Genomic DNA, 20197 nt, shown 5'->3' on the forward strand with positions numbered 1-20197 from the left:
GGTAAAAGTTAAAAAAATTTAGCAGAAGAAGAGAAAAAAAAATTGAAAAAGAAAAAAAAATTTAAATTAACTGCAAGGCTAAAGAATCATGGGGAGAAAGCCATGAGTTCCGTGCTTTGCTTTCTCCTCCTCTGGAATTCCGCCGCTCTCCTTGGTATTGAAACTGCACTCCTTGGTAGGTGAACTTGGTCCTGGCTGGGCTTCTTGTTGATCTTCTGGGGGAGGGGCCTGTTGTAGTGATTCTCAAGTGTCTTTGCCCCGGGTGGAGTTGCACCGCCCTTACCCCGGGCGGGCTGAGTAATCCGCTCGGGTTTGCTTTCAGGAGCTTTTGTTCCCTGAGCGCTTTCCGTAGAGTTCCGGAGGGCGGGAATGAAGATGGCGGCCTCCCGGTCTCCGGCCCGGAGGAGCCGAGAGCCCGGGGCCCCACTCCTCAGTGCGCCCTCAGAGAACAGCGCCCAATTACTCCCGTCACCCTGCCTCTGGCCGCGCTCCGAGCTGACCGAGCCTGCGACCGGTTCAAGGTAACCCCGAGCTTAGAGCTCACTCCTCGGCTCTGTCTCCGTAGCCGGCTTCCTCGTTCTAATACCTGTAAGCTCTGCGACACTCAGACACCCCCGATCCTTCTGTGACCCTGTGGGACCTGAGGCCACGCTGACCCCGCGTGGGCTTCACCCCGGTTAAGCCTCTGGAGCGATGTCCCTCAGCGGAACAGACTTTTAAAAGTCCCGATTTTGTGCTCCGTTGCTCCGCCGCTTGCCGGGAGCCGGCCCCTCCCCCCGCGGTCTATCTTCCCGTCGCTTTGGATTCACTTCTCCGCCCATCCTACCTTTCAGAAAGTGGTTGATTTTCTGTTTCTAGAGTTGCTGTTCTTCTCTTCGATCTCCCGTTGGATCTGTAGGTGTTTGCAATCTTTAGATAAGCTATCTAGCTGATCTCCCGCTACCTGAAGTAGTCTCAGCTGCTACTTCTCCGCCATCTTGACTCCTCCCGACAGTAAACTATTTTTAACCGTAAGAAGTGAAAGTGCTGGCTTCATGTTGGTGTCAAAGAGCCTTTCGCTTAGGCCTCCTGGACCTTCACCCACTTGCGATGGGACCACCCCACCTCCTGCTTGCCTGGAGGCCTTATTCTGCCACGAAATAGGCCCCCATTTAGGCGTTGTTATTCCTGTCCATGTGCATCAGGGAGAGGCGAGCACCCGTGTGCAAGGGTGGAAAGGGATGCTCTTTCCTGAGGGCTCTGGGTGGGGGACAGAGCAGCGGTCTGTCCTGCAGTGAGGACTGTGACTGGAGAAAACCGCGAAAGGGTGTCCAGTGGGACTTGGTTGGGTGCTTTCTGGGGCTCGCGAGTGTGGGGGTCTGTGGTTCTGATTGGTGTAGTGTGACGAATTGGCTTCTCAGAGCTCTGTTCACTTGTCTTTTCTGTGAGAATATTTTAGGGCTGCCCTTTCCCTTTTATGGTCTGTACACTTCCGTTGGCTGTGTAGGAAAGAACAACTTGTGGAAGATGGAAAGATTGCCAAGACCCATCCAGTCCAGGCTCTTCCCGTTTGTTGTGATGCTCAGAGGCTATTAGCTCATTTCCATGCGCCTCTGAAATTCCTTCGTGGATGTAAAGATCGTTGGCGTCCTGGCGTCCTGTCCTTAGAAGTTCAAAGGGCTTGCTGCCCACAAGCAAAGGGCAGCCCCACCAGAACCCCGGAGTTAACACTCAGTCTTGGGGTATACTGTACCCCAAGGGAAGGGTTCTTCCCCGAAGACTTGTTGCTTCATTTCTACATGTCTTTTGTGTACCTGTTTATAGTACATTAAAGGAGAGATCCGGCCAGCAGTGGGTAATGATATAATTTACAGGGGCCCAGCCAAAATGTTGAAATTGCTTACCTTATCCCATTACCACAGATGGATTACTATGCAGGGTCTCCCTCCTTCAAAGGCAGTAAAAACAAAGAGGGAAGGAAGGAAGCTTTTTCGATCCTTGTCATCACTTCTGTGGAGGGCTGATGTTGAGGAATAGAAAGTGGTGGACTGTTCGCTGTGTATAATTGGGAGGACTTGGGGCAGTAGACCTGGGCCTGCAACTGGATTCTGAAAACCAGATTCGGGTAGACTTTCCACCTAAAGAATGTGCCAGAAGTGCCAGGAGATGCTGGGGCTCTGCCTCTACCAGCAGAGGCCACTAGTGCTGGGACCAGACTCCCATAATGTCTCAAGGGGGCTGGGTTTCCTGGCAAATTCATTCTGGGAAACCTTGAATCAGGTGGATCTGGACTGAATGGCCCCCACAGTCGGCTGGGCTGTTCGTGGCACGCTGTGTAGACGTGTGGCACTCCGCGGGCATGCCTTGGGGGATACTGCTTGCAGCAGGCGCCCTGCTCTTTCCTGGCCCCACGTGCGCCCGCCCCACGGACGGCAGGGGCGTGCTCTGCGTCTCCTCAGCAGTGTGGAGGACCATGGCTTCCTGCTTTCCTTGTGTTTGTTGTCATGATCAGCAGTGTTGAACCGAATTGGTCATCGCTGGAAATGAAGCTAGCTGTGGTTTTGAAGAGAACATCTGTTGACCGCGTATTGCAGCCAGAGCTGGGCTGGCTGGGCTGGGTGCTTCACTGCCTGGTTATCTCTTGCCCGGTTACATCTTGGTGTCTTGCAAAATTGTGTTTAAAAACATCAGATCACCTAAGTGAACCATGTCCCTTCTTCCCCTAACGTTGACAGCAGGCCAGTGAGAAACATGGTTCCTTTCTTTGTACATGAAATTAAACTAAAAATTTACAACAACATGTCAGCAACATTAATACAGTTGAGAGAGTAACTTTTGCTACTACAAATTCTGTCGTTAAGACAGGCTGAGGGAAGCCCCGGTTTGTTGCTTACTGAACTTTCTCTCCTTCCTTAAGGTTCGCCATCGATGGTGTGAACTCATTGTTAAGCACAAATATACAAAAGCCTACAAAGATGTGGAGAGGTTCCTCCAGGAGGATCAGGTAAGTTTCCTTTTTCAGCAGTTGGGAATTCCTTTAACGCTGTCCCGATTGTTCGCTGCACTCACTCGCACAGGGACCCAAGTTGGGAACTTTTCTTGCATAACAAATATTTAAACATTTTTCCAAAGATCTTTAAGGACTAGGTAGGAGCTTCTCTAACACATTTTGGAGCTGATTTTCCCCTCTCGGTGTCCCTTTAAAGCATGAATCACACCCTTAGAAGCCACATTGGTTTGACGTGGCTGTGGGCCACTGTCCTTACCACGTGATGCACATGCAGACCTCACAGCATCACCAGGTCTCGAGCCAGGCCGCGGCTTAGCTGTCCCCCTGTGTGTCCGTGTCTGCAGAATGGGGCTAGTCAGGGGGAGCCCCAAACACCCAGGACAGTCTGCTGTGTACCTGCGCCAGCCACGCCCTGCCACGCCCATTTCCAGTGTCCTTCCTGCGAGAACTTTCCTCACTATTTGCAGGGGAAGGTGGTCACCTTCCCAGGAGCCTGCGGGAAGCACTAAGGCGCACGAACATGTTTGGGGGTGCCTCCCTTGCCCCCTCTGCACCAGCATGGCTGTGGGTGGTGGTGTGCGCGCCACGGATTCTGTCAGCTTTTGGAAGGCAGCCTCCAGCTCGTTGCTGTTAGCGTGACCGTTGTGTGGCACCGAGCGAGCTTTGCGCCGGGCACTGTGGGCTGACAGAATGGAGCCATGCTTTGGTGGCGGTGGGGCAAACAAAGGGACTTTTGAGACGGCCCGAGTATGTGGGGGCAGCCAGCAGGGAAGGGCTCGTTCTTCCCACAAAGAAAAATACATGACTTTGTAGCAGAAGAAATGTCACATTTGCACAGTTGGAGCAGAGGTGTTTAGAAACACAAACAGGGACAAAATGTAAGAAGCAACTTAAGGTTTCTTCTGAAACTGCTTTTGTAGAGCCAACACCTTTGCCAAATAAGGATTACCAAACTCAGCTTTTTCAGGGAAGAATTTTTGAGCCCTGGACTACCAAGTTTTTATCTTGCGATGAAAACTTCATCTTTTTTTAATTTGCTCCAGCAGAATGTAATCCATGGCATAACTGCTTAGAACAAGCGAAGAGGCAGAACCAAAGGGTTCTTGTGGTCTTCCAGGATATAACTGGCCCTTTTCCAAACTGCAGGAGAAATGCAGGGGTAGTGTTTGCTGCCTGGGCAGGGGCGGCTGAGGGGCTTGGACGGGCCGGGCTGAGGGAGTGGGCACTTTTTCCCGGGCGGTGGGACGGTTCTCCCTCCCATGGCACGTGTTATGTGCTGGTGTTTGTTCCCCAGCTGCGGCTCAGGACGCTCTCCTGGGAGGAAGGCCTGTGACCGTGTGACAGGTGCACACACGGTGCCTCAGGGGCTGCTTGCAGCCGCGCAGGTTTTTGTGGCGGGCATTGTGGGGACCTACCTGCCTGTCCTCATGTTTCCAACACAGTCATCCATGGAGAAATGGTTAGGTCACTGAGGTTCTGTTGATGGAACGGATAGCTAAGGATTCTGCGGGGGTGGGGGGGGTCAGTGTGAATAAGAGAGAAGGGATGGAAAACTGTAGGTTGCAGAAGTACAGCTGGTCAGCTGTCTCGTCTTTCGAGGGTCTTTGTAATTTCCAGGTGGGCGCACAAGCAGCACGGACTGCGTACGTGTGGACATGTCATTTCTCTCCCTTCCTCGCTGTGCCTCTGCGCCCTGCAGGCCATGGGCGTGTACCTCTATGGGGAGCTGATGCTGCGCGAGGATGCCAGGCAGCAGCAGGTTGCCCGCCGGTGCTTTGAGCTGACCAAGGAGCAGATGGACAGATCCTCAGCCGAGGTGGTGGCCGAGATGTTACTCTGAAGAGGTGATTCTCTCCCTTCCCTTCCTCCGCTGCTCAGCTCTAACCAGAGATTCCGCGTCGGAGCCACATGAGGTGATAAGGAAACGCGGAGCCATGGTCCTCTGCTCTTGCTTCGTGGCCAGTGGCCTGGGAGTGCGGGCAGCCCAGGCGCCTGCGGGCAGCACGAGGCCGGTCTGGCCAGAGCTGGCCTGGAAGCAGAGGCTGCCACCCTGGCAGAGTAGCTCTCCTTGGCGCAGTTTTGGCCGGTTGGAGTTTTGTTACTTATCGGGACAAAAACACGGGAGAGCACTTGGAGTAGGTGTAGGTGGTGGGCTGGGGAGGCCAGTGGAAGGACTAACGCAGTCATCCAGGTGAGGGCTCACACGGGAACAGGTTCCCGTTATGCTGAGCGCTCAGCTCTGTGCAGGTGCGGTGTCCGGCCCCCCATATCCGGCCCCCCGGCTGCAGAACTTGAGGGGCCTCCCGCCACGGTGCGCCTCTGGGCAGCTCCGTGCCCGGCTTATGTCTGCCCTTGCATTGGAGCAGAATTTCTCTCTGGTCTGCACGGGAGCGGGAGTCCTAAAGTATTCAAACTGCTTCTGATTAATAGTGCTTGGAATTGACCTGTTAGATTTACATCCTAGAAGTTCATTTTTAACTAGGTTTCTGCATTTTAAAAGTCATCCCAGTGGTCTGGGCAGCTTTAGGTGGAACGCGGGGTTGTGAGCCCAAGCTGGTGACAGCCGCTGTGGCTTCTGTTGTCCTCTCAGCTGTTCTTCAGGCTTTTATGTGATAGAATAGGGCCAAAGCGGACATCTTTTTTAACTTCACATCAAATCTCAAGCATTTTTGATGTTTATACAGCTTCTCTACATGTAGAATTCTTAATGGTTATTTATTATTTTATGTAGATATTCTAAACCTGTTGTCAGATTTTCAGTGCTTCTGATGTTTTGCTGTTAACAAAATGATTTCTAACATGTTGAAGTATCTTATTTGAAAGAACTCTTGGTACTAAGAAGAAAAAAGGGTTCTGAAAAGTATGATCCTGTTCTTCCAGAAGAGTCCAGAAACCGTGTTTGCCAGGAAAAGGAAATAGTTGGAGTATTTTCTACAATTGTACGTCTTGTAGTGAAACAGCTGTGTGCAGTCCTTCCCCCCACACTGTCCCCATGGTGGCAGCGCATCCTGGGCCGAGCCGGGCCAGCAGAAAATACAGCCTTTCTTGCCGCCACCCTTGTGTAGCCATAGTATAAATCTTTTTCTCTTAGACTTTTATTTCATGGAGAGTTTGGGTTTCTTGAAGACTGTGCATACAGTGGGGTGGTTCCCCCCGCCATCCCCTTGCTGCAGCTGGTGGGGAGCCATTGTGAGTTTTCAGGGTAGCCCTGGTCACAAGTCTGCTCCCTTCTGTCCCTGCCCCTTGTGGATGAATGCAGGGTCACGTGCACACCCCTTCTCCGTAGCCCCTTCTCCGTGACCGTGGCACCTTCAAGCAGGAGACTCCCCAGCCCCACTCGCTGAGAACCCGGGCCCCTGGGTGGAAGTGGCGAAGCACACAGGGCAGCTGGTGGTTGCATTTTTCATTTCATGTTCCAAAGCTGCATGGGTGTGTGTGTGGTTGCTTCTGAGTCCTTTTGCTGTCGGCTAAGCCTCTAGGACACCCGGTAAAACGCCCAGCAAGCCAAAGTCAAGGCCACGCAGTAGCTAGCGGGTGGACGGCGGCGCCCGGCGTGGGCGGAAGGCGGCGCGTGCAGTGTGGGCTGTGAGCAGGCACGGTGCTGCTCCGAGTGCTCTGGCTGCTTGGGTTCCTGGCATGCTGATTTGTGACTTAAGATTAAAATCACATTGCCAGGGATTACCACGCAACCATGACCTTGGCTGCTCCTCCAGAAGCCATAGTTCTCTCTCTCTGCAGTTCGGAGAACAGATGCAACTTGTAGCTCTTCTCTGGAAACAGAAGAAGCAACAGCCGTGGAAGATGCTCGGCAGCCTGTTCCTTATGCCCAGCCGACGACCTCTCTGCCGAGGTGCAGAGCTTAGCTGATTGGTGAACAGTGACTGGTTTCCGCTTTGTTCACAGTGGCTAAGTTCTGCACCTGAAGAGAAGGTGAGATGGGGACAGTTAAGTTGGAGCTGCTGGGGCAGAGGCCGCCCCTGAGTGGCCTGCTCGGTGCCAGGCGCGATTCTGGAGGATGCGAGACCCGCTCGGCTCTGAGGATGCACTTTCTTCTGTCGTGAATGCACGAATGTACCAGAAGTCTGTGGAAATATAAGTCAACTAGTTAGACATCTGTCTGAAAAGTCAAATGTGTTGAAAGCTGCATAAATTCTTCTTCTATAAAAACTAAAGCCAAATGCATCACCAAAAAGTCCAGTTAAAACTATGTCAGCAGATGATTGCATGTGAGTAGGGCCGGTGCTTTCCAAGGCGGCCCCTGGTTTCAGTTTCCCCGAGCACGGTAACCTCTGTTTTGTGTTCGCAGCCCCCCACAAGACGGCGCCGCACCCCCCCAGCTGGGGCACTGCTTCCCGGGCTGCCGATTGGACCCGCCCTCCGGTGCCTACTGAGCTGATATCAGTTCTCGTTTTACACACTGGCTCAGTTCAGCAGGAACAGGAGTCGAGCCCTCGAGCAAAAAGCCTTCCTGTTTGTAAGTGCCCAGAGGCTCCGGAGCTGGAACCGCGCTCACACGAAGACCTCGCGTCGGTGGCGACGGCGGCGCCCGTCTGTATGTGGCCCCGGGGTGCGGATGCTGGTGGAGTCCTAGCACTGAGTGGACTCGGGATGAGCTTCCACTCCTAGAGGCAGAATACAGTTAGCGCTGCGCAGGACGCGGGCAGGGCCGCCTCTTTGTGGTGCGGAGTTCAGGCTGTGGAAGCAGGTGGAGTGAAGGGGCCTGAGCTGTGTGGTGGAATGAAGGCTGGGGTACGGCCGCTGGCACCCCACTGGTGGGGTCGTGAGGTGCAGCCGGTCTCATCTCTCCTCCCCCAGGGTCCTCTCCGGAGCGGAGAGCAGAGGCATGCAGAGGTACAGGTTTACAAGAATTCCTTCGTTGTTACCAGGCAGTAAATTTTATTGGTGTTTCCTTTGCAGGAAAGATCACAGTGAGATTCTTTTTCATGCATCTACGCCTAGCCCTGGTGGAACCAGGATCGCGTTGACCCTGGACATCAAAGAGAGGGTAACGGGGCTGCTAAAGCCATCAGCCAGCAGCATCCACGCCTTGGTGCTTCTCTTTCCGGAGGCTGCTCTCCCTGGAGCTCACGGGCCACGTGGTGCCTTTGTCCCTTGCCCTGAACTTGCCACCTCAAGATACTGAATCTGCGTTGGCTCTCTTCCATGAGGTGAAGGCACTTCTTTCACACAGATGCTGAAAGCTGTCTGAGATACACTGGGAAAGCTGCTGGTCATTTCGCATTGATCCCCTCAGCATGTGGCCGACCTGGAGATTTCCAGAATTCTCGGAGGTCACAGTTTCTGTATCCTGGGACCAATGATGATAATTCTCTAGATCATTTCAGAAAGATTCTGCAAGATTATTTTGATAGATCTGTTGAGATTCTTCCAAAATGTTAATACTCTTGGTGTAAAAGGGCAGGGTAAGAATCCAGGACATCATCAAAATAAAACATAATAGAGTATTCTTTTTGTGTTCCTGTGTGCTTCTGAATTTAATGGTTCTTAAAGTGAGAAATGGTGTCACCCAAGGGGTATTCTTTGCAAGCTGGTCCCATCCCCCTCCTACCCACTCACCACCTCATCACTGTCCTGGGGGGTCGCTGTCCCGGGGTGGCTGCGGGAGACCCTGCTGTTGGCACCTTTCCTGCGTGTGCCTGGAAACCAAGCTGTGGCGCCACCGTGCAGCCACGAGGCTGCGTGCTCGCCACAGTCCAGAGATGGCGGCCCCAAGCCCAGCTCCCCGGCCGTGTGCGGGACCCCGCTCCGCATCCGGCCTGTGGGAGGAAGTGTGGCTTTAACACATTTCTTCATCAGAAGCTCTAGGTCTTCAGAATTCTTTAATGGTTACTGTTCTTCTATAAGGTTTCCTGGGGGGCTGTTCTTCGATGGCCTCATGTGCTCCGCATATGAGGATATGTGCTTTGTGTACCACAGTGGTACAAGAATCATTTTGATTTTTGAATTTAAGAACGCTGCTTCCTCTGCAGACTTGGAATAAATGGTCTGTGTGAGCGTGTCTGGCCCTGCCAAGTGGGGCAGGAAGGGACCGGGGGGCACAGGCCGCACCTGCCCACGTGCACACAGCCGCTCGGTATGTCCATGTGGCTGTGAGCAACCAGTCGGCCCAGTGGTTAGGTGACGCTTGTTTTTCTAGAAGCCACTGAGGCAGGGCTGAGCCACCCACCCCATGCATGGGATTTTACACAGAAACCATGAATTCCCTTGCTCCCGTGATCCCAAGTCAAGGGGTTACCACCGGTAGGTGGTGGCCCGTTCCGGGGCGAGGGGGGGGGGTCACCTGAACTAACGCCCCTGTCACTACCTTGGCTGAGTCCTACGCGGTGTCTGTCTGCTTGGCCTGTGGGCACCGGGGTCCTTGCTTGTGCCTGGGGTTTCCCCCACAGGAACGGGGTTGGGGTGAGCGGATGCTCCGAGTTTCCTCAGAATCCTGAGCGGGTTTTCCTAGCTCAGCCCTCAGCCGCTCCTCCAAGGGCTGCGCCTGAGCGTGGCCCACACGGCGGGATCCCTGGTTGTCTGCCCAGCGGCGAGCAGACCGCTCGGACGAGCGTGCTGTTTTCCCCATGTGCCATCTGATTGCAGAAAAGCAGCTTTACGCTGGTAGCCGTGGCGGACCACTCGGGCCGTGTAAGAGGATTGGAGTTAGCCCACTGCCCTCCCGGGTTGCTTTTCTCCACAGGAGCACCGAGCAGCTTCCCCGAATGGCCTTGGAACAGGCGGGAGAATATACAGGGGGCCCAGGAACCCTGGGGACAGAAGATGGGCTATTGTGGAGACTAGGGTCAGGGTGTGCCAGCGAAGGAGGGAGGCTGCATGGCCCAGGTTCCCATGGCAGGACCGCCCCCCACCCCCGCCAAGTGCCCCCAGACAGGTTTAACTAGACAGATCCCCAAGGTCCCCTGTTAAGTGACAGGATGTGAATGTGGGTCCACATGGCTCAGGATGTCCCTCCCTGTGACAGCTCCTCATGGCCTGGACGGTTCACTCTTATGCTCCCCAGGGACAGCTTACCTGTCATCCTGCGGGCTGAGGTTAGGCCTGCACTCCTAATCCGATTCACTATAAGGATGGGCCTGGGTGAGGCCAGGGTCAGGTGACACCTGCTTTGGGAAAGAGGCATCTGGAGTAGGGCACAGTTACATCACCATGGAGACAGCACAAAGACCTGTCTGCCTGGCAGTCTTGTACCTTTCTGGGTGGCAAAGGTCCTGATCTCCGCTCCCCCAGAATGCCTTTCTGGCCTTAGCGGTTCCCCAACCCCTGCTGTCGTCCTTACGTTAAGCAGAAATGGAGGGCTGAGTTGCCCCCCAGAAGCAGCGTGAGAAATCAATAAGCCTGCTTCCCAAAAAGACGGTGTGCCCCCCACAGAGGGCCCGGGACAGGAGGGGCCACCGGTCACCATAGGTCCCTTGGCTCAGTGAGAGCACTCCCTTCGGTGTTGCGTCAGTCTGACCCTGAACCACACTCAGCCTTTCCTGGCTGTCCGGAACCCGGCATTTCACAGGGATGGTTTGCCCCCCCCCCCCCCCCCGCTAGCACTAATCCCTTAGCAGGCCTGTTCCTTGTGAGGTACCCCTGGCTCGCTGAGACCTTCCTGGGACATGGGGGCCACTGAGCAAGCCTGCAACCCCCCCCAGCCAGGCCACCTAGCACAGAACTGGTGGGGTGTTAACAGGTTTATTAAAAAAAATCAAGCAGCAGCAGCCTTGTCCTTTGTGGGAGTTCATTGCTTACCTGCCAGTCAGCTGTCCCCAGAGCCAAGGACTCCAGAATGGAAGCGCTCCTCCACCCCTTAGGGAGCGGACCCTGTGTCTCTGAAGAGCAAGTCGCCCTGGGGACAGGAGCACAACTGCTGGGTCAATCCATGGTCGGAGCGAGGGGCCAGGCCTCCGATGTCCCCGGGGTGCTCCCCACTGTGCTGCCCGGTTGGGCTGAGGGGCTGAGCTTCAGAAAGGGGAGGGTGAAGGGACATCCCCAGGATCCCTTGCTGCCTGTCCGGCTCCCACCACCTGGCCTCTGGGCTTTGGGCAGTGGCCGGGGCAGAAACAGTGCCAGGTGCCCAGGCCGAGGGGAGAGAAATACAAGGGAAGAGGTTTCAGTTCTCCCTCTTGGCCTCTATTTTAGGATGACAGGGTTTCAAAGCACTTATTTTTACTAGAATTTCAAATCAAAACATAGACATAATAGTCTCCATCCTAAATGAGGTACAGACATGGCACAGTAGCAGGCAGAGCCCAGTGCCCCAAGTATAGGAACCAGAAGTAGTAAACTGTGTCCCTAATCTTAATCCTTTTAAAATGAAGAATAGAGCTCCAAAAGAAAGGTCTCAGACAGATGTTTCGAGAGCATGCTGTCTTCCTCCCCTGACCTGCCTGGTTCAGCGTGGACACTTGGTAAAGCCCGAACACAGGGCGTGCCAACATGATCAGAGCTGTGTTCTGGGCCAACACTTCATAGTTCTGTAACTGAGTGGCTGCGTGGGAGAATGAGGGGCATAAGAGGGGCTCTGCCCAACCCTTCAGCAGGGCCAACCCTCACTGGGGAGGGAGCAGCCCGTCCCCACAAGACACTGCTGGTGGCCTCTGCTGCCTCTGCTGGTGGCCTGGAACAGCAGGGTCCATCCCACTGCATTCCTGAGAAGTCAGGGAGAGGCTGCTGCCGGTGCCACGGGCAGGTGACAGCGTGCAGCTGCTTTGGCGTTGGATGGTCCCTTGGAGTGTCCTCTCCCCACGGCACCTGGGGCTGAACTGCCTCTGACTGCAAAGAGTGGGGCGGGAACCCTCTGTGCAGGACGCAGCTGTGGCAAAGACTCCATACCGACCAGAGCCTCGACTTCCTGGAGTCTCTTCAGCTGGAGGTCAGGGCTGGGTGGGTAGACAGACTGTGTGGCTGAAGCTTCAGGGAGGTGGGGACTTAAAGGGCAGTCTGGACCTCCCAGGGCAGTGCTGGGGGTGGGGGTGGGGTTGAGCTCAATGGGGAGGGCATGAACTCTTAGCCCCCCAGGCCATGGTCCTGAGGACAATGACCTCGGCCTTCCCATCTGGGCCCTGGGGGTTTACAAGGTGGAAAGGAGGAGAGACGGATTGGGGCTATTCACAGGCAGGGTTTTATAGATCTTTTCCCACCCTTTGGTGCTGTCTGGGAGATTGATCGGCCAAATAAGGCATTTCTGTTTCAGTCCAGAGGGTGTGAATAGAGGGAGGAGGCCATCGGCCCAGACTGGGGGTGGAAGGAAACCGGGAGTTCCCAGGACCAGGACCAGCCCCAACCTTCTGCTGGGATGGTGGGTGGGCATCGGGCACCCTGGGGTTGGAGCAGGGCACAGAGGCAAACAGGGCCCTCAGGAAAAGACAAGCCGGAGCAGCCCACTCTCGGGAGCCGGGCTCGGAAAGGGTTGGTGACAGCACCAAAAACGTGTGTGTAGTGTGCGTGTATGCGTGTGTGTGTGAGAAATGCAAAGCAGAATGCAGAAATGCAGATAAAGTCCTCTCTGATCACATATTTCTATCTATTCCAGACAGTGCACAGAAAACTGACCTGGTTCCTGAAGTGTGTTGGAGAGAACATGAGTTCAGGCCTCTGGCTTCTCAGCCCCAAGGACTGGGATGGGACAGGCTGAACTGCTGGGGATCTCCCCACCCTCTTCTGGCTGCTCTGCCACTTCCACTGTCACAGCCGAGGGGGTGTGGGTGCAGGGCTCCCTGCCCTGGCGGCTCCTCTGGGCTTGGTCTGGAAGCAGAAATGCAGGGTGCACACCACGCTGTTTCCCTAAGTCTTCTTGGCGCTCCTTTTGCCGGCCTTTGGCGATGGGTCCACCATTGTGAGGCCCAGTTCCAGTGCCATGGGTGGTACCGAACTGCCCAGAGTCCCATGTTCCAGAAAGTTCTTTCCGCCTCTAAGAGTCTTCCCTTGTTGTCCTAGGCCTGGCAGAACAGGCCACGGAGGCAGAAGTGAGTGTCCTGGCTGCTCCTCAGTGTTTATTTTTCCATATAAATTTTGGAATCAGATTATCTAGTTTTCTTATTAGGATCCTCTTGAGCCTAATTTATATCTCTGTAACCGTGTTTCTATAAGGACATCTTTCCAGAAACAATGAACCACCAGCTAGAGCAATGGTTCTCAATTGGAGAGTGGGTGGGGAGGTTCCCTGAGACATTCTGGAGAAAGTCTGGTCTCTTCTGGCTGGTAGGTAGCGGGGAGAGGCCAGGGATTCTGCTCCCCGCCCCCACAGCGCGCAGGATCCCCGCCACAGGCTTACCTGCTCCACACGGTTCTAGCGCCGCACAGAGAAACAGCCTCACGTGCCCACACGCTTTCTGCCAAGGGCTCTCCTCTTCCTTTCCCTGCTGAGAGGTTGGACTGTTTTATGGGACTCAACCATCTCTACTGCTCTAGAAGGGCTCTGAAAACCTCTATCAGGTTCATCCCAGACCCAAGCTTGAGGTCTTGGAAGGACTTCCCACACTCCCCTCGGGGCTGTCCCCCAAGGGCGCAGGCCACACTGCTGCTGGGCCACGGCCCCCGGGGACGCTGATGGTCTTTGGAAGCTTTCCCTTCACAGTGACTTCACTAGACACTGAAGTGATGCTGAGCCAACTCCGAGTCCCCTGGGCACAAGGCCAGCCCCACACTGCAATGGAGAGGGGGGCAGCAGGAGTGCACAGAGACATCGTTGCCAGTGGCAGTTAAATTCTCTCTACAAATTTTGTAAAAACAGATGATCACGAGCGTGGTGCTGGGGCCGCTCCCAGGGCCTGTGAAGGGCCAAGGAGTGGAAGGCCCTGAAGCTCACAGCCCGTCCGTGTCCTGATAAATCTGCCCATGGTCTTAGCAGCCCCATTCTGCTGTGGCTGGGTCTGCCAATGACCTAAGAGCAGGTCTGGTGCAGGCTGGTGGGAGAGACGGGAGAACTGGATGTCCTTTTCCTTCTTGGAGGCTCATCAGGCACGTCTCCACTCAACAGCTTTCTTGAACTTGCAGAGAAAAGACGAACTCCACTAGAGCCAACCCCGTGTGTCTGGGACCGTTAGGTGTCTTCCTTGTGAAGCCACTCGTCAGTGGCTATTCTGCTGGTGCGAGCTGGAGGCATCTGCCTGGCACAGACAGCCTCTGGGTCTCAGTCTCAGGGCTGGATGTTGCCTCAGGCCTCCGTGCTCTGAGCGCTCCAGCGGTGGCACAAGGCTCGGCTGCCTGCGGGGCCTTCCCCTGCATTCTCACCAGATCCCGTTTATAGCTCGAACCCTACTTCTTTGAACTTCAAAAAACTGAAAGAACCCACATGTCCAGACTTTCCCCCAGTCCAAGGCAACTGGACAAGGAGGTAGCATTTACGATCTCCTTCTCAGCCTGCTCCTGAGTTTCTCTGCCCTGACTCCTGTGGCCGCTGGGTGCAGGCTTGCTCAGGAGTGGAGGGAGCACAAGGCTCCTGGCTTCCTGGGCTGTCGAGGGGAGGGAGGGCATCTGACCCGTCCACTGTGCACTCCCCCTCCATCTGCACTTTAGGAGACTCCTTCCTCCTCAGCGAAGTGAATGCAATGATGCACAAGCCCTTCTGAAGAGGTCGGCTCGTGCCCTGCTGAAGATCAGGGCCTGCCGGCGAGGCTGCACAGCTGTCCCTTCGGTCTGGGGAACAGTCCTGCTTCCCTGTGTTTCCCCCTGTGGAGCATTTCTCCCCTTGTTAGTGACTTTATCAAGGGGGGAAGGGCAAGGGGAGAAAGTAAAATCAGTAAACAAACCAGTACCTGCTGTCCCCTTGATGAAAGCCCTCCCAGTCGGTGGGGGGTCACTCCAGACACGTTTACCACCGGGCTGCCAAGAGCTCACCGGGACGAAGACTAAAGCCCCATCAGATCAGATACTCTGGTAGGGCTGGCTCAAATGTCCAAGGCTTACGAGAACTTAGAGGCTTTGTAAAGGAACTGGAGATACTAGAATCAGGACAGGAAGGAACCTTCCAGAAACGCAGCTTCAACAGTCTGAGGTGGGTAAGTCTTGCTGATACTGTTTGCTGTGAAATACAGCACGAGTGAATTTCCACCACAGGAGCTGGATTCCTGACAGGCACTCACGGTAGGGAATATCCAGGCTCCCACACGATGGTCCCCTTCTTCATGCCCACAGAGGCTGCTCACAGCTTCCATGGCAAATAACACAGATGTTCTTGACTCCAAATGAAGTCTACAAATCATTTTTCAACTACTGCACATTTTGATATGAAAGTAATAATGGTGGTAGTTGCATCTATTTTACCAGAACACTGCTTTAATTGCAACATTTCTCAAAAGGCAGGCTCAGGTCAAAAATTCTTGAATTTTCTAGATCTTTAGGTGGATCCATATACCAAAACAATAATGCCCCTAAAACCACAACCTCTAATCCAAAAAATGTTACTCCTACCTCAAACAGGAGCCCAGACTAAGGGTGATTCAGAGATTACTAACACATAAATGAAGGTGGACAGAAAGTTCTGACTGACTCAACCACCAGAATGCACACAGAAAAGCACATAATCAATGCATATCAAGAATAAACCTGAAAGGGGAAACATTTTTTAATTAATGTGAAGAAATATTGGGGTTACCAATTCTTTATTAGAAACTTCTAATTCCCAGGGCACCTGGGTGGCTCAGTTGGTTAAGCATCTGATTTAGGTCATGATCGTAGGTTCCTGGGATCAGGCACCTCATTGGGCTCCCTGCTCAGCAGGGAGTCTGCTTCTCCCTCTCTCTCTCTGCTCCTGCCCCCCCACTCATGGTCTCTTTCTCAAATAAATAAAATCTTAAAAAAAAAAAAAATTTTTTTTTTGGAATTCCCACTTTGGTTAACTAGACAACTGATACATAATTGCTTCTAACGTTTCCAGAACATGTCCTATACTCTCCTGTCAGCCATCCTTGAGGTCATACAAGCGCCTTTGGTGGCAGCATTTAGCAAACAGAAAGCAAAGAGAGGTAGCACTGGAACCGGCTTTACCCCGTTGGCAAGTACCGTCCTCCACAGCAGGGCTGGCTCGCGTGCCCACCAATGAGCAGTGGTCCCATTCACGACCACTTTGCTATCAGTCTCAAGTGGACCCTGTTTCCCTTCTAAGGTCCCCGAGAGGCTCCTCGATGAAGAATTTCTCAGGGAAGCAAGACAGTGTGGCTTCATCTCAAATCCCTGCAGGTCAAAAGAAACACCAGTAACAGTAACACGATTTCTGAAAGAGACCTGTGCAAAAGAACAAAGTTACTTTCTGAATTGATCAGTGGTTCATGCATTTCTTGGTCCAAAGACTTTGAACCAATCAAGTCACAGTTGCGTATCTTGGTTTGATATGAGGGAAAACAGAAGTAAAAAATCTGTTCTCCGATGCAAGCCTTTAGTGATTCTCTGACAGCTGGGCTGAACAGGTAGGGAATGCTAGAGGCCACAATCCAGTCACGAACAATAAACTGGACTGAGTTTGGGCTAAAGGACCTGTCTTTTCACTTCATAAAATATGTACCAGCAAATCATGCCAAGCTGTCTAGGGCTCATTCTCACTACTCATTCCATGAAGAGACGGTTTCATTACCTCACGAGGCCACAGGGAGCCCGGTGCCTACACAGCAGTGCCAGCTGGGCGCAGCTCTGCGAGGAGTTCTCTGGCCAGCTTTCTCGGCCTTGTGGCTTCCATGCGGAGATGATCCCATCTGTACAAGGTCTGGTCAAGAAAGCCAGTCATCTCGTGGGCTAACTCATCAGTTGGAGCCATCTGCAATGAGGACAGAGGAGAAAGAAAACTAAAACACTAACCAGGCAGATTCATCTCTTAGTCCAGTGAACCAACCATACCCCTCCTTCCCCGAAAAGCAGCTGCATTCCTTTTAGCTTCGAAGGGTTCTTGTTTCGTTTGCAAGGTGATTAGGGAGCAAATCTGTTCTCAGAGGTTGGCCATCCAGTGGGCAGTATCATTTCCTAGTGACCACCCTCTTCGGACGGTAAGGCCGAGCCTCACAAGGGCTACAGAAAGGCTCCACATTTCCCGGAATGCCCTCACAAGCCCCGCCGTCATCCGCCGCAGGGAGCGAAGGCAAGTGGACTTGCTATGGCCCGACTGCCTGCACACAGCTCACACTAACACGAGAGCTGGAACCCGCTGGAAGGAAAATGCCACCTGTTTCCACACGAACAGCTTTATAAATGGCATTCTTGGGCTAGCAACCTGGGCCCACTTGTTTTTTAATAGCCATCTAAGGTTTTAACACCTGATTCTCAAGGGAAGCAGGAAATGCAGGAATTGTTAGCTCTGCTAAATATAGCCTCAAGGCATTCTTAGTTGTTGGTGCCTAAGTATTTTCCCAAGAATTTCAGCTCAGCAAAAAGGGAAGGGTGAGCATCTCACGATTGAATTGTGTGAATAATTTCCCGTGATTTTTTTTTTTTAGACACAAGCACATGAAGAAGCCCTGATTCTGGAACTGATCTATAAACTCACTTTGTGTGGGACACTTTATACAGACCCTTCAGTCAAACGGCAGCCGAAGGTCAGCTTCCCACCCATGTCCACACGGGGCCTCTGATAGGGTGACCGCCTGCCCTGGGGCACTCGGACAATCCTACCACCCCGGAACCCCTTCAGCCCAGGGCCGCTGTCTGCCGTGGACCAGGCGCTGAAGCAACCGCTCTGGCAGCAGAGGATGCTGGGGACACAGCGCGACAGCATGACTCTTCAACTCCGGCTGACAGGGGCTCTGCCAGGGTGTCGGGGGCAGGCCACTGGCCAAGGGGGGCTTCACTGTGGCTCTTGGTGTCCATATTAACCACTGTGTGGGGGTTTTTGTTGTTGTTGTTTTTACTGTGTTATTTTAGTCACCATACATCATTAGTTTTTGATGCAGTGTTCCAAGATTCATTGTTCACATACCACACCCAGTGCTCCATGCAGTCCGTGCCTCCTTAACACCCACCACCACGCTCACCCCTCCCCCTACCCCCAAACCCTCACTTTGTTTCTCAGAGTCCACAGTCTCGCGTGGTTTTCACTCAGAATCACAGGTGCTGTGGATGACCTCTGTCAGATATAGTCTGTCTTTGCGGAGAAACTGCATGAGCCTTCCTGGAACACCTTAAAAGAGTCAATCTTCTTCCTAGGCCCTAAGTGTGGGGAGAGTGCCAGTGACCCCATGGGCTCCCCTGGGCTGTTAGTACAGCAGGGGCGTAGCCATAACAGCTGACTGTGGAGGCCACCTGTCCTGACCTTGTGTCCCCAACCTTGTGTCATCTCCACGAGCCAGGTATGGTCTCTAGTCCTGCACGCCCGCCTCCCTGCAGCCCAGGCAGGCAACCTGCACTGTGGGCTGATGTGCATCTGTCTAGAGATGAAATTCATTTGAGTTCAACAACTATAGATCTGAACTCTCTATTTCAGATGGGAGCTTTTACCAGGAACTTCTGTGGTCCAGCAACAAAGATGGCAGCAGAAGGAGAGAGAAACATGAACTCAGGACAGGACAGGAGGCAGGAGAGAGTGAGCCTCAAGGGCAGGAGGAATCCCAACACCACCTGAGCTGCTTCTGCCTCATCCTAGTCAAAGGGGCACAGAGGAAGTGAGCAGGCAAGAAACCTAGTAGCCAGAAGAGCAGAACACCAGGCATGAAGGGGCAGGGCTTCCGCAGAAATTGTTCAGTGGAAATTCTCAGAAGCCCAAGGTGGGAAGAAGCTGATTACTGGGGCCTGTGCAGGAGCCCAGGGGAGTAGTGTGTAGGGAGGAGGCTGGGGTGTGGGAGGCCACAGCCTTTAGACAGGGCTCAGACACACAGCCCCTGCTGTGTGCAGCCTAGAGTGCGCACGGCTCCCCAAAGTTGATGCGGGGATAAGAAGGGTAAGACCAGGAGCTCAGGAGCTGTTCTGCTCGGGCCTGAGTTCACATCAAAGCTGGGTCAGGGATGGGGTCCTGAGGGATCCTGGAAGAGAAAGGCCATTTCACCACAGCCAACACCTCGACCATTTGCCACCACCTGCTCCCAGGCCAAGCAGACCTAGCCCAGGACTCCTTCCAGGGCGCTTTCAGAGAGAGGAAGTGATGCGATGGGGGATGAGGAGAAACCCGAGAGAGGCTGGCACTGTGCAGAGGACTCCTTCCATCTGTCCTTCTGTAGCTCCATCAGCCAGGATGCCTTCACCCTGTCATGAGCCACTGCAGGAAGCCTTCCAGTTAGGAAGTCTGGTATATTACTAAAAATAGTTTCAAAACACCCACAAGGACAGTGTCCAGGAGGTTCTCTAGATCGTGATGGATGGGCTCCAAGGTGCCCAGACCGCTAGCACCTACTAAAAAGCCAATGTGTAAAGAGAACTACTGTGTTTTCCCTTCAGTGAATTTTTTTTGCAGCCGAGCAGACTTAGGATATTTTATGAAGATTCACTGGAGTTTTCCAACTTCACTTAGCCTCCGGTGTAGGTCAGCAGCACTAATGTATGTCTAGGACTGGACTGTTTAGTAGGAATGGGCTGCCGAGGAGAGGCAGCAAGCATAAATTTGTGATAATACTCTATCTCCTCATTCACAGCATCTTCTCTATGGGGTGACTTACGGATGATCCAATCTGAATGTGGACTGTTGCCCCAGAATGGGTGGATATGTGATCGGGATAAACACGAGTATTCTCTGGGCCACTCTTCTTTTTACACCCTACGGGCAGGGTCAGGCCTGCCGTCATCTCCATGGTTTGTGAAGCAGGGCAAACTCCAACATGGGCCTGCTTCTCCATTCCCAAGGTAACAGGATAGAAGCAGAACAGGAGCTCCCTGGGGAGAAGGAGAGCACAGGCTCCGGGAGAAAGAGCTTGAGTACCAGCTGCCAGGCTTGAGAAAGCACCCTCAGGGCAGAAGCTCCATCCATAGGAGGTCAGAGATCAGGTCACAAAAGTACCACCAGTGTTCTCATGATTCACAAGTGCCTGCTGTTGACTTATCATGTTGAGAAATAATTGCAATATCTCATTTGTTTCAGGCTTGTATCATAGTGACTTGATATTTTTATATGTTATGAAATGATCCCTGTGATGTCTAGTTATCAGGTCATCAAAGTTATTACAGTAATACTGGCTATATTACACATGTTGTACATTATGTCCTCACGGACTTATTTTTGTTCACTTGTTTTGTTTTTTAGACTCCATATGTAAGCGAAGTCGTATACCTGTTTTCCTCTGCATGACTTCT

At 53.2% G+C, this 20197-nt stretch overlaps 2 protein-coding genes across 3 annotated transcripts in view; one reads left to right on the forward strand and one right to left on the reverse strand.

Moving 5' to 3' along the window:
• Positions 1-8454, forward strand: part of LOC111139084 (chromosome unknown C9orf3 homolog) — a 353105-nt gene extending 344651 nt beyond the window's left edge. The window contains exons 15-17 of one of the 2 annotated variants that reach the window (XM_022491219.1): positions 2897-2983; positions 4689-4833; positions 7907-8454. In XM_022491219.1, coding sequence (XP_022346927.1) covers positions 2897-2983; positions 4689-4829 — 228 coding nt within the window. In that variant the 3' untranslated portion in view covers positions 4830-4833; positions 7907-8454. Of the gene's footprint in view, positions 1-2896; positions 2984-4606; positions 4834-7906 lie in introns of those variants that run through there. The other variant, XM_022491218.1, reaches the window with a different exon arrangement.
• Positions 8455-15961: 7507 nt separating this feature from the next.
• Positions 15962-20197, reverse strand: part of LOC111139106 (Fanconi anemia complementation group C) — a 173140-nt gene continuing 168904 nt past the window's right edge. Inside the window, exons 14-15 of the mRNA XM_022491255.1 lie at positions 16566-16745; positions 15962-16168 (exon numbers count right to left, since the gene is read on the reverse strand). Coding sequence (XP_022346963.1) covers positions 16593-16745 — 153 coding nt within the window. The 3' untranslated portion in view covers positions 15962-16168; positions 16566-16592. The remainder of the gene's footprint in view (positions 16169-16565; positions 16746-20197) is intronic.

The sequence above is a fragment of the Enhydra lutris genome, unplaced genomic scaffold, assembly GCF_002288905.1.
Source record: "Enhydra lutris kenyoni isolate GAN:26980312 unplaced genomic scaffold, ASM228890v2 scaffoldscaffold95, whole genome shotgun sequence".
In the NCBI taxonomy this organism is placed as follows: Eukaryota; Metazoa; Chordata; class Mammalia; order Carnivora; family Mustelidae; genus Enhydra; species Enhydra lutris.